General features: G+C 41.5%; 1 protein-coding gene across 1 annotated transcript in view; it reads right to left on the bottom strand.

The window, feature by feature from the left end:
• Positions 1-13727, bottom strand: part of DESI1 (desumoylating isopeptidase 1) — a 63041-nt gene that overhangs the window by 45768 nt on the left and 3546 nt on the right. Inside the window, exon 3 of the mRNA XM_077452528.1 lies at positions 3545-3614. Coding sequence (XP_077308654.1) covers positions 3545-3614 — 70 coding nt within the window. The remainder of the gene's footprint in view (positions 1-3544; positions 3615-13727) is intronic.

Raw genomic sequence — 13727 nt, 5'->3', positions numbered from 1 at the left:
AGCAAGGAGGGGGCGGAGCAGAGAGCTGTGACTGTCAGCAGTTCTTAGTTTGGGGAGCTCTCAGAACACCACACACTTAGCCCTTGTACACACGGGCGGACAAAGTTGTCAGAAAATCCGAACGGGATGACGTTACGGCAGGACTACGTTCAGGCTAGTAGCCAATAGCTTTGGTCTTGTAATTTGATCTGAGCATACGTGGCACTTTGCGACAGCATGATCCGATCGGACTTTGTCCAAACTTTGTTGTTTGTACATTCCGACTGAAAAAGTCAGATGGAGCCCACACACGGTTGGATTATCCAACAACACAGTCCGATCAGACATTTTCCGTCGGAATTTCAGACTTTTTTTCCCCCCACTGTCTGCATGTTTTTTTGTTTTGTTTTTTACATTCAGTAGTCATCCGTTGTTAATGACTCAGTGGCTGACTTCCTAGGCGAAACCTCATTTTGACACCCCCCCCCCCCCCCCCGCCTCCAACCCCTTTGCCCTTCCAATGTATAACCCACCTTTTTACCGTAGTGCCCATCAAATGCAGCCCTACCAGCGCCCATCAAATGCAGCCCCACCAGCGCCCATCAATGTTTGCTTGCTTCCATTCGGGAGTCGGGACACATACACATCCCTACGCCGCTGATGCGCCTCTGACACATAACTACCCTAGTGGTAGCACTGGCCCTGGTCAGTTGGAGAAAAAGGTTTAAAAGGACAACAGTTGTCCATCAGTGCAGCCCACCACCTTACCTTTGTTCTCGATTCAATGATCTTCACTGTGTGGCCTTGAACGGAGCTGCAAATCCTTGCTTTAAGTCCCCTTCATCTTGTGCAAAATTGCAACAGTTCCATTCATTACTATTGGGAGAGCAGTATGCTGCAGTTCAGCTGAATGCAGGTGGGCTGCACTCATGGGATGGGGGCATGCCTTAAAAGACACCTTGTACCAAAAAGGAACAGTTGTCCTTTAAGATTGCTGGTACTGGACAACATTCATATAATGTCTCTGGGTTTCTTTCTAGAAGGCAAGCACACTGCCTACATACAGTTGTAATCATACGTTTACATACCCTGGCAGAATTTATGATTTCTTGACCATTTTTCAGAGAATATGAATGATAACACAAAAACTTTTCTTTCGCTCATGGTTAATAAATGGCTTCAGCCAAAACACTATCAACTGTGTTTACTCTTTTTAAATCATAATGGCAACAGAAACTACCTAAATGGCCCTGATCAAAAGGTTACATACCCTGGCGATTTTGGCCTGATAACATGCACACAAGTTGACGCAAAGGGGTTTGACTGGCTATTAAAAAGGTAACAATCCTCACCTGTGATCTGTTTGCTTACAATTAGTGTATATATATATATATATATATATATATTATATATATATATATATATATTCATTCAAGGAGTTTCTGGACTCCTGACAGACCTTTGCATCTTTCATTTAGTGCTACACTGACGTTTCTGGATTCTGAGTCATTGGAAAAGCAAAAAGAATTGTCAAAGGATTTGCGGGAAAAGGTCGTTGAACTGTATAAAACAGGAAAGGGATATAAAAAGATATCCAAGGAATTGAGAATGCCAATCAGCAGCGTTCAAACTTTAATCAAGAAGTGGAAAATGAGGGGTTCTGATGAAACTGTCAGAAACCATGAATCAGACTGAGAAAGAAGTACAGTTAAATCACACTTGTCTAATAATAATTGTAAACAGAGTAAAACGTAGTCAAAACATAACCAGAGTTCAGGACCCAGAACGGATCAAGGAGCCAGAGATGAGCGTACTAGAACAGCAAGCAGGATCTGAAGCCAGAAGGAATGTCAGCCAAGCAAGTCTTTAACAGGAACACCGGAGAGTGTCTCTAGAGATGTGACCAAGGGGAAGGCAGAGATCATCTGGACTGGGCGGCTTAAGTAGGCAGGGCTGATGAGCAGGATATCATCAACAGGTGAGTCACTGTGGAGAGATAGGAGCTGGCAATTAGACAGCTGAGCGGCCAGCTTTGAGAAGGAAGGGCTGAGCCCAGCCCTGACAGAAACCAAACCATGGTCAGGTAGACCAACTAAAATTTCAGCCACATCTGGCAGGAAAAAATGTTTGGGATGCAGAGAAAACCCCACAAATAACTTCAGGTGAAATACAGGGCTCCCTGGAAACATGCGATGTGGCTGTTTCAAGATACACAATAAGGAGGAACTTGAAGAAAGATGGGCTGCATGGTCGAGTTGCCAGAAGAAAGCCATTACTACGTAAATGCCACAAAGTATCCCACTTATAATATGCCAAACAGCACAGAGACAAGCCTCACACCTTCTGCCACAAAGTAATTTAGAGTGATGAGACTAAAATTTACCTTTTTGGCCACAACCATTAATGCTACATAAGGCCTTTAATGAAAAGGTACACCATTCCTACTGTCAAACACGGAGGTGGATCGCTGATGTTTTGGGGATGTGTGAGGCAAAGGAAATTTGGTCAAAAATTATGGAAAGATGAATGCAGCATGTTATCAAAAAGTACTGGAGGAACATTTGCATTCATCAGCCAGGAAGCTGCGCGTAGGTCGTACTTGGACATTCCAACATGACAATGATCCAAAACACAAGGCCAAGGCCAAGTCGACCTGTCATTGGCTACAGCAGAATAAAGTGAAGGTTCTGGAGTGTCCATGGCAGTCTCCTGACCTCAATATCATTGAGCCACTCTGGGGAGATCTCAAATGTGCAGTTCATGCAAGACAGCCCAAGAATTTACAGGAACTGGAGGCTTTTTGCCAAGAGAAATGGGCAGACTTACCATCTGAGAAGATAAAGAGCCTCATCCATAAATACCACAAATGACCTCAAGCTGTCATTGATGTTAAAGGGTATTAAAGTTATTTTTTTTATTTATTTTTTTAAATAACAAACATGTCATACTTGCCTCCACTGTGCAGCTCGTTTTGTGGCCCCAAACATCCGCTTCTGGGGTCCGCTGGCGGCTCTTCCCTGCATTAGATAACCCCCTGGGAGAAGCGCTTTCCCTGGGGGTCATTCATTTGGCATCCATAGAAGCCCCGACCCCGGTCACTGAATTTGATTGACAGCAGCAGGAGCCAATGGCTGCGCTACTATCAATCCATCCAATCAGGACCCGAGACACCGCCAAACCTTGTACAACTGGGGTATGTAAACTTTTGATCAGGGTCATTTGGGTAGTTTCTGTTGCCATTATGATTTAAAGAGAGTAAACACAGTTGACTGATAATAAATGGCTTCAGCCAAACATTAACCATGAGTGAAAGAAAAGTTTGTGCCATCATTCATATTCTCTGAAAAATGGCCAAGAAATCATAAATTCTGCCAGGGTATGTAAACTTATGAGCACAACTGCATATTAAAAAAAAAATAAAAATCTAACCCAATGTATACAGACATTGGACAGTCTACTAAATTGATTAAGATCTTTTGGACTCTTCAAATGATTCAAAGTTCTAAAAGTAAATAAGATTTGCTCAACAACAAAATGCCCTAAGAGCTTGAAATGATGGCATTACCGGTGGACAGCTAGTGATGCCACCTCCTCCATAGAAGAATTCTTCATCAAATATAATAATAGAAGTATGCCTGAAATATAGAGTAAACAAATTATGTTACCACTGAACAGGAATGAAAAATTATGCCAATTTACATTTTTATGTGGCATATTAGAAGCATATACAGTAAAATATATATAAAAAAAAAAAACACACACACACACACACACACACACACACACTAACTGCTATGTAGTAACATTATAGCTAAGCTGTAAATACACATAAACCCATTTAGCAAATAGGGTAATATTACACTTAAAAGGTGAACCTGTACATGTACAGTGTATATTTTTCTTCAGAGAAAATTAGGCTATACCTCTGCCTATAAGAGGTTTGAAAGATTTCAAAAGAAAAGAAAAAAAAAAAAAAAAAAAAATAAAAAAAAAAAAAAAAGAAGACCTGTTTACAAATAACAAAACGTCTATATTTACCACAGAGCGGCCGCATACCTCCTCTTTTCGGGTTCCCCAACCGGGGCCCCTCCCCTCTGTCCAGTGCCCAAATGGGAAGCAGTTTCCCATGGGGGCACTCGTGCGTGCCCATTCCCGCCGCTGCATCCATTGACACGGACAGCGGGACTCAACCCTGCCCCCCCCCCCCTGCATCACTGGCTTTGATTGACAGCAAAGCCAGTGAGACCCAGAGGTGGGGGGAGAGAAGAGCTGCAGACGTGCACAGCGTTGGATCAAATGAGGGAGCAGGTAAGTAAGGGGGGGGGGGGGAACTCAGGTGATGGAGGGGGAAAAAAATAAAAATAAAAAATCATCTTCAAAGTTGTGGGCATGTTCTGTACATTAAATGATGCAAATTCTCAAACAATCCATGTTAATTCCAGGTTGTGAGGCAACCATACATGGAAAATGCCAAGGGGGTGGCACTGGACGTATTCCCCTTACCTATTTTGAATTTACTGTAATTTTTTCGTATAAGATTAATGAATATGTATTATTATAATTTGTTAGGTCACACATTGAACTTTAAGAGCCCTTTACCAGCTACATAAGCCCCAGTGTGCAAATCCCATGTTATGAGGGGAGTTGGACCCCTCCCTCCAATTGGATTAGGCGCTACAAAGTTCCTGGTTTCATGTATGAGTAGTCAACGCTCATTGCCTTTGCATCCATTTTCTGATTCATGTATATATTGATTTTAGGGCCAAAACAACTAATCGACAACTAATAGATTATGACAGGGCTCGACAAATCCCAGGCGCCAGGTTGCCTTTGCGACTAGAAATTGTGCCCTAGCGCCTGGGTTTTTTTCACTGACAGGTGCCTCTGTTGCTCTGTGTCTGGTGCGTCCAGACACAGAGCACTGTCTGGTAGTCGGGATGGAGCAGGAAGAGAGCAGCTCAGCAGCCGCTGACATCCTCCTCCCTTCTCCACACACTGTTGGCAGAGCAGAGCCGCCAGTGTGTGAAACTGTGTGGAGAGGAGCGGTCAAAATTGAGGCTGAATGTCGGGGTGGGTGGGACCCAGCTTTCCAACACCAGCCAATGGGATGGGATCTGGGCAGGCCAATACGTGTATGTGGCTCCACCCCTTTATTAAGCAGCCCAATCATTGGCTGGATAGCTGCCGGGTCCCGCCCGCCTCTGACATCACGCTGAATTTGTCAGCTCCTCTCTCTCCATACAGTTTCACACAGTGCAGCACTGCAGGGAGCATTCAGTTTCACAGTTACACTATCGGCTGTGAAACCTGCCAGTGCTACCTGCCAGTGCCAGTTAGTGCCACCTGCCAATGCCAACCAGTGCAATCCAGTGTCACTTGCCAATCAGTGCCAACCACTACCACTGCAATCCAGTGCCACCTGCCAGTGCCAGTTAGTGCCACCTGCCAGTGCCATCTGTCAGTGACACCTGCCAGTTAGTGCCAATTGCCAGTGCCACCCATTGCCACCTGCCAGTGCCACTGGCCAATGCCAGTTATTGCCACCTGCCAATGCCATCTGCCAGTGCCAAGCAGTACTACCTGCCAGTGCCAAGCAGTGCCAATCCAGTCCCACCTGCCAATGCCAGTTAGTGCCACCTGCCAATCTGTGCCACCCATTGCCACCTGCCAATGCAATCTAGTGCCACCTGCCAATGCCATCTGCCAGTGCCACCTGCCAGTTAGTGCTACCTGCCAGTGCCAAGCAGTGCTACCTGCCAGTGCCAATCAGTGCCACCTGCCAATGATAGTTAGTGCCACCTGCTAATGCCATCAGCCAGTGCCACCCATTGCCACCTGCCAATGCCAGTTAGTGCCGCCTGCCAATACCAGTTAGTGCCATCTGCCAATGCTGCCCATTAGTGCCACCTGCCAGTTCCCCTTAGTGGCATCTCAGTGCTGCCTATTGGTGCCCATCAGTGCCCATTAGTTCCAACCTCAATGCCGCCCCATCAGTGCAGCCTATCAGAGCACATCAGTGAAGGAGAAAAAAAAAAAAAAAAAACATTTGTTTTGTTATAAATGTTTAAATATTGTCCTTTTTTTCTCTTGGCATCAGCAATTCTTATTGTCCGATGCCCCAGACATGCAGTTCTGGGCGCTGGGCAGAGGATTTAAATAGCTGGCTCCTAACTTTTTCAGCTGGCTCCTAGATTCTAAGCAAATTTGTCAAGCCCTGGATTATGAAATTAATCGATTACTATTTTCATAAATCGACTAATCGGCCAGTAACATAATGGGGTTAAAAAAAAAAAAAAAAAAAAAAATGTTTGCCTTTATAGTGCAAAAAGAGCAAATAATCGCTGCTGTAAATATTACCTTCACTGTTGCACAGTAAAAAAAATAAAAATAAAAAAATAAAAATTAAAAAATTAACCCATTACACTAGCGATTATTTGCTTTTTTTGTACTATGAAGGGCTAATTTTTATTTTTATAACCACATTAAGTTACTAAATGTCTTAGATCTGGCCCATGTGTTTTTTGATCCGTTTTGCAGAAACGCACTACAGTTCATTTAACATTCACATCTATGCTTTTTTCAGCTGCTGGAAAGGGTCCAGGACCTTTTTCAAACGCAAAACGGTGCTTGTTTGGTTCAATATACAGTACATCAATGGAGAAGCCGCAGAAAAGCATGTAGTGCGTTTTTGCAGCAATTTGTGTTTTTTAAATCATCCGAACAAATTGGCCAAAAAAAAAAAAAACGCAAAATCGCAGCCAAGTCATATATGCAAAAATCAACATGCACAACAAAAAGCACTGCATAAAGTGATCAAAAGCAAACTGCATAGATGTGTACCGAGCCTTATGATGGCCACACATCAATTTTCAGACAAGAATATTCATGTGAAAAATCTTTGTACATTCGCTGAATGAAAGAATGGATTAAGCGATTAATCAAAACAATAAACTGGCCAATTAATCGATTATAAAAATAATTGTTAGTTGCAGCCCTAATTGACTTTGCTAGTAATTGATTTACTGCCCAATTTATTAGGCTCTCCTGAAGAAGCCATTTACTGGCGAAACATGCAGAGACTGAGATCAGTGAACTGTTTCTTCCTGTGGTCTGTCCCAATACATTTGTGGAAGTCTGTCATTTGTGTATACATGCATTTGTTACATATGAGCTAGGATCTAAAAGGACGAGTGCTCTTTCACCCTTTTTTGGGGAATTTATCAAACTGTTGGAAAGTGTTTTTGAAATGATTTTATGTACATTTTACACAATTTTAATAAACTTTTGAATTTTTTATTGTTGAGTGCTTACTTAATTTTTCGGGGTTACATGCGACAATTAAGCCCTATGTCTTTCAACCTTTTTTTTTTTTTTTCAAAAGTATATGGATGTGGTGTCACGTCAACAGTTTGTGCTTCATCTTGCCTCACGAAAGTGATGAAATCCTCATCGCTTCTGGTTTCTGATGTCACAGAGACGAACAGCATCAATTCTGATGGACAGGAGAGCCTGGGAGGTGGCCTGTAAAAGTGATCCAGTTGCTGTTTAATTGCTCAGATCACTTTTACTTGATAGGGAATCGGCGTCTCTTCTAAAGAAAAAAGAATATATATACCGGGATCATGGTTGTAGCCTCAACCATGATCCGGTATAGCCATTAGGCCATTTATAAATGGGACAGGAAGTAGTTAAGTGTCCATGCACACTAGGCAGTTGAAATAATTTCCAGAACCTAGTCAAAAAAAAGTAGCATAAAAAAAATAAATAATAATAATAATAATAATAATAATAATAATAATAATGTTTATAGTGCCACATATTGCACAAGAGTTTGAGAATTCATGAGCATTTGCCCAAAACATTTCCTCCTACTTATTTTTTCCACTATAGTAATGTACACTTGACAACACTTAATGCTACTAAATATCACTTATTTTTTATGCCCAGTGTGATGGGCCCTAAGGCTTCATGTACACTGGCCTACATTTACTGTGGCAAAATGCAAAACATGGTGGTTTCCCATGGCCAGCGGTCAAACCGTTCCTATCCCGAATGCAATTCTTCCGTGTTCAGGAGAGGCAGGTTAAAGCTCACCAAAACGCAGCAGCTCCAAAACTCTGCTGAAAGCCTATGTGTACATTGACACACAGGCTTTTATGGAGTTGAGTTTAGGAGCTGACAGAAAAAAAAAAAGCCAAAACCTTCTAAACTCAAAGTTTAGGCTAGTTTACATGAAGCCTTAAAGTAGAGACCCGAGAATAGGAGGATCTGGGCTGCTCTGTGCAAAACCCTAATACAGAGCAGGAGAGTATAGCATGTATATTATTTTTAACAAGGAAAATAATGACACATTAGTATCACTTTAAAGAACAAATACTGGAAACAGGAACAGGCTGATCCTCTATTTTCATATTGGTGCACATGGCATCGATAAGAGACAAAATTGTCTTTTCTAATTTGGGATAGATAGCAGTAGACTGCGATTCCTCAGGGGTTGGCACATCAGCCAAGACTGGAGCGATTCAGGCTCCCATTACTCAAGACGACTGGCCAACTCACTAAGTAAGTCTACAGAAACAAGGCAAGCGCTGAGGCAATGCTGACCGCTCTGAACCTGGAAAGTGTTCTGTGGCTAACCCTTACCAGAATAAAGTCATGGAAAGCGCCCTACGTGTCCCAAGGTCACGTCCAGGCTATCCTTGCAGTCCAGCAGGGTCTAGAAGCTGCATTCCAAAATAAAGGCTAAAAATGGCCATAAAAGATAGCTGCAATTAAGGAGACAAAGATTGTATCAACAATGAGAATTTTGCTGAAAGGCGAGGGGGGGGGGGGGGAGGGTGGAGAAAGGGGTGCCAGCAATAACATGTTTGTCTTTAAGAAAGCAAAAGCTGCAGAAAAGGCGTCTATGCTACTAGGCAGGGCCGCCGTTAGGAGGAAGAGGAGGGGGGGGGGGGGACAACCGGGCCTCTTGTAGGGGGGCCCTGAGCATGGGGGGGGGGGGGCTGCACAGGGATTGGTGAGGGACAATTGTCTCTTTTCTCAGCAGCTGAAAGGTGATCTCCCCCCCCTGCTAAGAAAGACAGTTGTCCTTCACTAATCCCCCTCCCTGTGTAGGCCTCCCTTCCCAGTTCTGACTCTAATGTTAGCTCTGCTCCCGAGTTATCTCTGTAAGGCCTCATGTACACAGAGCAGTTGAAAGCCCTTTTCTTAAGGCTGGAAAAGTCAATGAAAAACATCAATTTTACAGCTTTAAGGTCTCATGTACAGTGCTGCTGCTAAACTGACATTTTAGGAGCAATTGGCCATTTTTTCCACTGCTCCTCAACTCTCCTCTAAGTTATCTTATCAGTACATACACACAGGGTTGTTCATAGTCGTTTCTAGGCAGCTGAGTTTAGAGGCCTTTTTGGAGAGCAATAAAAATGGAGTTCGGAGGCATTTCAATCGCCCAAATGCTTCTAAACATCAGTTACTATCTGTCATGTTAAATCCTTCAGGAGAGGTTTTAAAAATGTCCCGTGTACATTAAAGCTTAATGTACACGGGACATTTTTACAGCCTCTCCTGAATGACTTAACTTGACAGATAGTAACCGACGTTTAAAACGTCAGTTTTTCCGAGTTTGCGTTTAGAAGCCATTTCAAAATAGCCAAAAATGAAAAAACGACTAAACGAAACGTGGCTAAAACGCAAGTTACTGAGTTTAGAGGCATTTCAAGTGCCAAACGCTTCTAAACTCAGCGTCTGAACTAATTTTTTTGCTTTCCAAAAAAGGGCTCTTAAAAAAAAATAAAAAAAAAAAATAAAAAACGTAGCTTCCTAGAAATGACTATAAACGACCTTGTGTACATGTACTGATAAGATAACAGGAGGAGAGTTCAGGAGCAGTTGAAAAAAAAAAAAAGAAAAAGTCCAATCTGTCCGTCGCAATGGCACAGTCCCAATCAATATACACTTATTGCGTTTTTTTTTTAACCAAAAAATAATGTAGAATACAGATCGACCTAAAGGGTCAGGTCCATCATTATTTTGACATGGACACAATTCTAATCGTTTTGGCTCTATACACCAGCACAATGGATTTGAAATGAAACAAACAAGATGTGCTTTAACTGCACACTTTCAGCTTTAATTTAAGGGTATTTACATCCAAATCAAGGGAACGGTGTAGGAATTACAGCAGTTTGTATACATGCCTCACACTTTTTAAAAGGGACCAAAAGTAATGGGGCAGATTAACAATCATCCATCAAACTTTCACTTTTTAATACTCGGTTGCCTTTGCAGTCAATTTACAGATTTAAGTCTGGAATGCATAGACATCACCAGAGACTGGGTTTCATCCCTGGTGATGCTCTGCCAGCCATTTACTGCAACTGTCTTCAGTTCCTGACTGTTCTTGGGGCATTTTTCCTTCAGTTTTGTCTTGAGCAAGTGAAATGCATGCTCAAAACGGATTCAGATCAGGTGATCGACTTGGCAATTGCATAATATTCCACTTCTTTCCCTTAAAGTGCGCTTTGGTTTCTTTCACAGTATGCTTCGGGTCATTGTCCATCTGCACTGTGAAGCGCCATCCAATGAGTTCTGAGGCAATTTGCTGAATATGAGCAGATAATATTGCCTGAAACACTTCAGAATTCATCCTGCTGCTTTTTATCAGCAGTCACATCAATAAATACAATAGAACCAGTTCCATTGGCAGCCATACATGCCCACGCCATGACACTACCACCACCATGCCATGCTAAACTGATGAGGTGGTATCCTTTGGATCATGAGCAGTTCCTTTCCTTCTCCATACTCTTCTTTTCCCATCACTCTGGAACAAGTTGATCTTGGTTTCATCTGTCCATAGGATGTTGTTCCAGAACTGTGAAGGCTTTTTTAGATGTTATTTGGCAAACTCTAATCTGGCCTTCCTGTTTTTGAGGCTCACCAATGGTTTACATCTTGTGGTGAACCCTCTGTATTCACTCTGAAGTCTTCTCTTGATTGTTGACTTTGAAACACATACACCTACCTCCTGGAGATTGTTAAGGGTGTTTTCTTCACCAGGGAAAGAATTCGTCGGGTCATCCACCACAGTTGTTTTCCACGGTCTTCCAGGTCTTTTGGTGTTGCTGAGCTCACCAGTGCGTTCTCTCAGGATGTTCCAAATAGTTGATTTGACCACACCTAATGTTTTTTGCTATCTCTCTGATGGGTTTGTTTTGTTTTTTTCAGCCTAATGGATGGCATGCTTGACTGATAATGACAGCTCTTTGGATCTTGTATTGAGAGTTGACAGCAACAGATTCCAAATGCAAATAGCACACTTGAAATTAACTCTGGAACTTTTATCTGCTCCTTGTAAATGGGATAATGAGGGAATAACACACACACTTGGCCATGGAACAGCTGAGCAGCCAATTTCCCCATTACTTTTGGTCCCTTAAAAAGTGGGAGGCACATATACAAACTGTAGTAATTCATACACCGTTTACAAGATTTGGATGTAAATAGCCTCAAATTAAGGCTGAAAATGTGCAGTTAAAGCACAACTTGTTTGTTTTGTTTCAAATCCATTGTGGTGGTGTATAGAGCCAAAAAGATTAGAACTGTGTCAATGTCCCAAGATTTATGCACCTGACTGTAATTTTTTTTTCTTTCCAAAAATTGCTATTTTATTTATAGCGCAAAAAATAAAATAAAAAATAAAAACAATTAAAAAATAAATAAAAAAAAACGCAGAGGTGATCAAAATGCCACCAAAATAAAAGCTCTATTTGTGTGAAAAAAAATTATCAAAATTTCATTTGGGTACATGGTTGTGTGACCGTGCAATTGTCATTCAAAATGTTACAGCGCTGAAAGCTGAAAATTGGCCTGGGCAGGAAGGGGGTTTAAGTGCCTGGTATTGAAGTGATTAAAGATAACCTCAGAAGACCCTCCCAAATGCCAACAATACATGAAAAAAAAAAAAAAAGTATTATTAACCATGTCAGACATTCTGTGAGAGGAGAGAGTAGTGTGCTTGATAGCGGTCTTCATTTTTTGTGTTTTCACTATGGATCCCATCATGAGCATGTGTGAGGAAATGCTCCCGATATTGATGAGGCTCCAAAGATGTAGAAAATTTTGTGAGAGCAGTGTCATGTCATTGCTAGCCCATCCCTCAGACAGACAGTTAGAAACACTCCCCCAGGACACACTTAACCCATCCCTGCCCCCTAGTGGTTAACCTCTTCACTGCCAGTGACATTTTTACAGTAATCAATGCAATTTTATAGCATTGATCGCTGTATTAATGCCAATGGTCCCAAAAATGTGTCAAAATTGTCCGATGTGTCCGCAATAATGTGACAGTCATGATAAACATCGCTGCCATTACTAGTAAAGAAATAAAATAAAAATGGCATAAGACTATCCCCTATTTTGTAAACGGTATAACTTTTGCACAAACCAAACGCTTATTGCTAATTTTTTTATACCAAAAATATGTAGAAGAATACATATTGGCCTAAACGGAGTAAAAAAAACGTTTTTTTAAATATATTTTTGGGGGATATTATAGCAAAAAGTAAAAAATAATGCTGTTTTTTCAAAATTGTCGCTTTTTTTGTTTATGGAGCAAAAAATAAAAACCGCAGAGGTGATCAAATACCACCAAAAGAAAGCTCTATTTGTGGGATGTCAATTTTGTTTGGGAGCCACGTCGCATGACCACGCAATTGTCAGTTAAAATGACGCAGTGCCGAATCGCAAAATGTGCTCTGGTCAGGAAGGGGGTAAATCCTTCCGGGGCTGAAGTGGTTAAAAACCTTATAAAAATGCAAATGTGCATAAATGCAGTTTACCGAGGTTACATATGTTTGGGGTTTGAAATACCAGTAAACTACAGTCCTGAACACAATTTTTCTGCTTTCAAAAAAGCCAGTAACCTCAACTGCCTCTAAACTACTAGAAACGCCCGAATGTACACGTACCCATAAGATAAAAAAAAGAACAGTTCTGGAGCCGCTGGGGAAAAAAAAAAAAAAAAAGGGACCAACTGCTCCTAAACTTGAGTTTCGCAGTTGTAGTGTACATGAGGCCTAGCTCTGTTTCTCTGCCTCTCTGATCCCAGGAGATACAACTGCCCAGCCTGTATATTTTCTTCACCATCTCATCTTCATTTTTAATTTATTAACACCATTTTATCATTTAGATTTAGCAGGAATTCTGTGAGTTAGGTTGTATTGGTATCTGCTAATAATGATTTTATTGTATTTTTAGCGAAATATAGCTTTAATGTTCTCTTGGGGGTGCCTGTCGGGTAGGGGCCCCGCGGTTTCTATCAGCAGCCCTGCTTCTAGGACACATTAACTGGAATTTTGGCTATAAATATAAACATACCTGGATTTGTCATTACAGGTTATGTTACAGGTAGGAGGATCCTTGAATTAAAGTAAGGATGGAGAGAAGGTTTACTTCACATTTTACAACAAAGACAACAAAATAATTTCAGTGGTTTTGGAATGTTCTGCATAGGCTTATGACTGATCCAGTAGAAGAAAAAAAAAAAATGACATGACATGTTTACCAGGTAAAGTTGACCTAAATCTATTGACTAAAATCTTTCCATGTCAACATAATTACTAAAGTTGTTTTTAGTCCTGTCAAATCTGCAGCTTTTATTGAAAGAAATCTCTGGTGTTCCTGCCATGGTCCTTGGTCAGCTCCTTTCTGTTTTGGTGTGACAATTGTTCCCCAATTGTTCTCCTGCT

This window comes from Lithobates pipiens, unplaced genomic scaffold, assembly GCF_037356315.1.
Source record: "Lithobates pipiens isolate NorthernLeopardFrog02 unplaced genomic scaffold, aLitPip1_a1.2 Scaffold_23, whole genome shotgun sequence".
Classification (NCBI taxonomy): Eukaryota; Metazoa; Chordata; class Amphibia; order Anura; family Ranidae; genus Lithobates; species Lithobates pipiens.
Note: the sequence above shows the minus strand (reverse complement) of the source record. Positions and strands in the feature narration are given on the sequence as shown.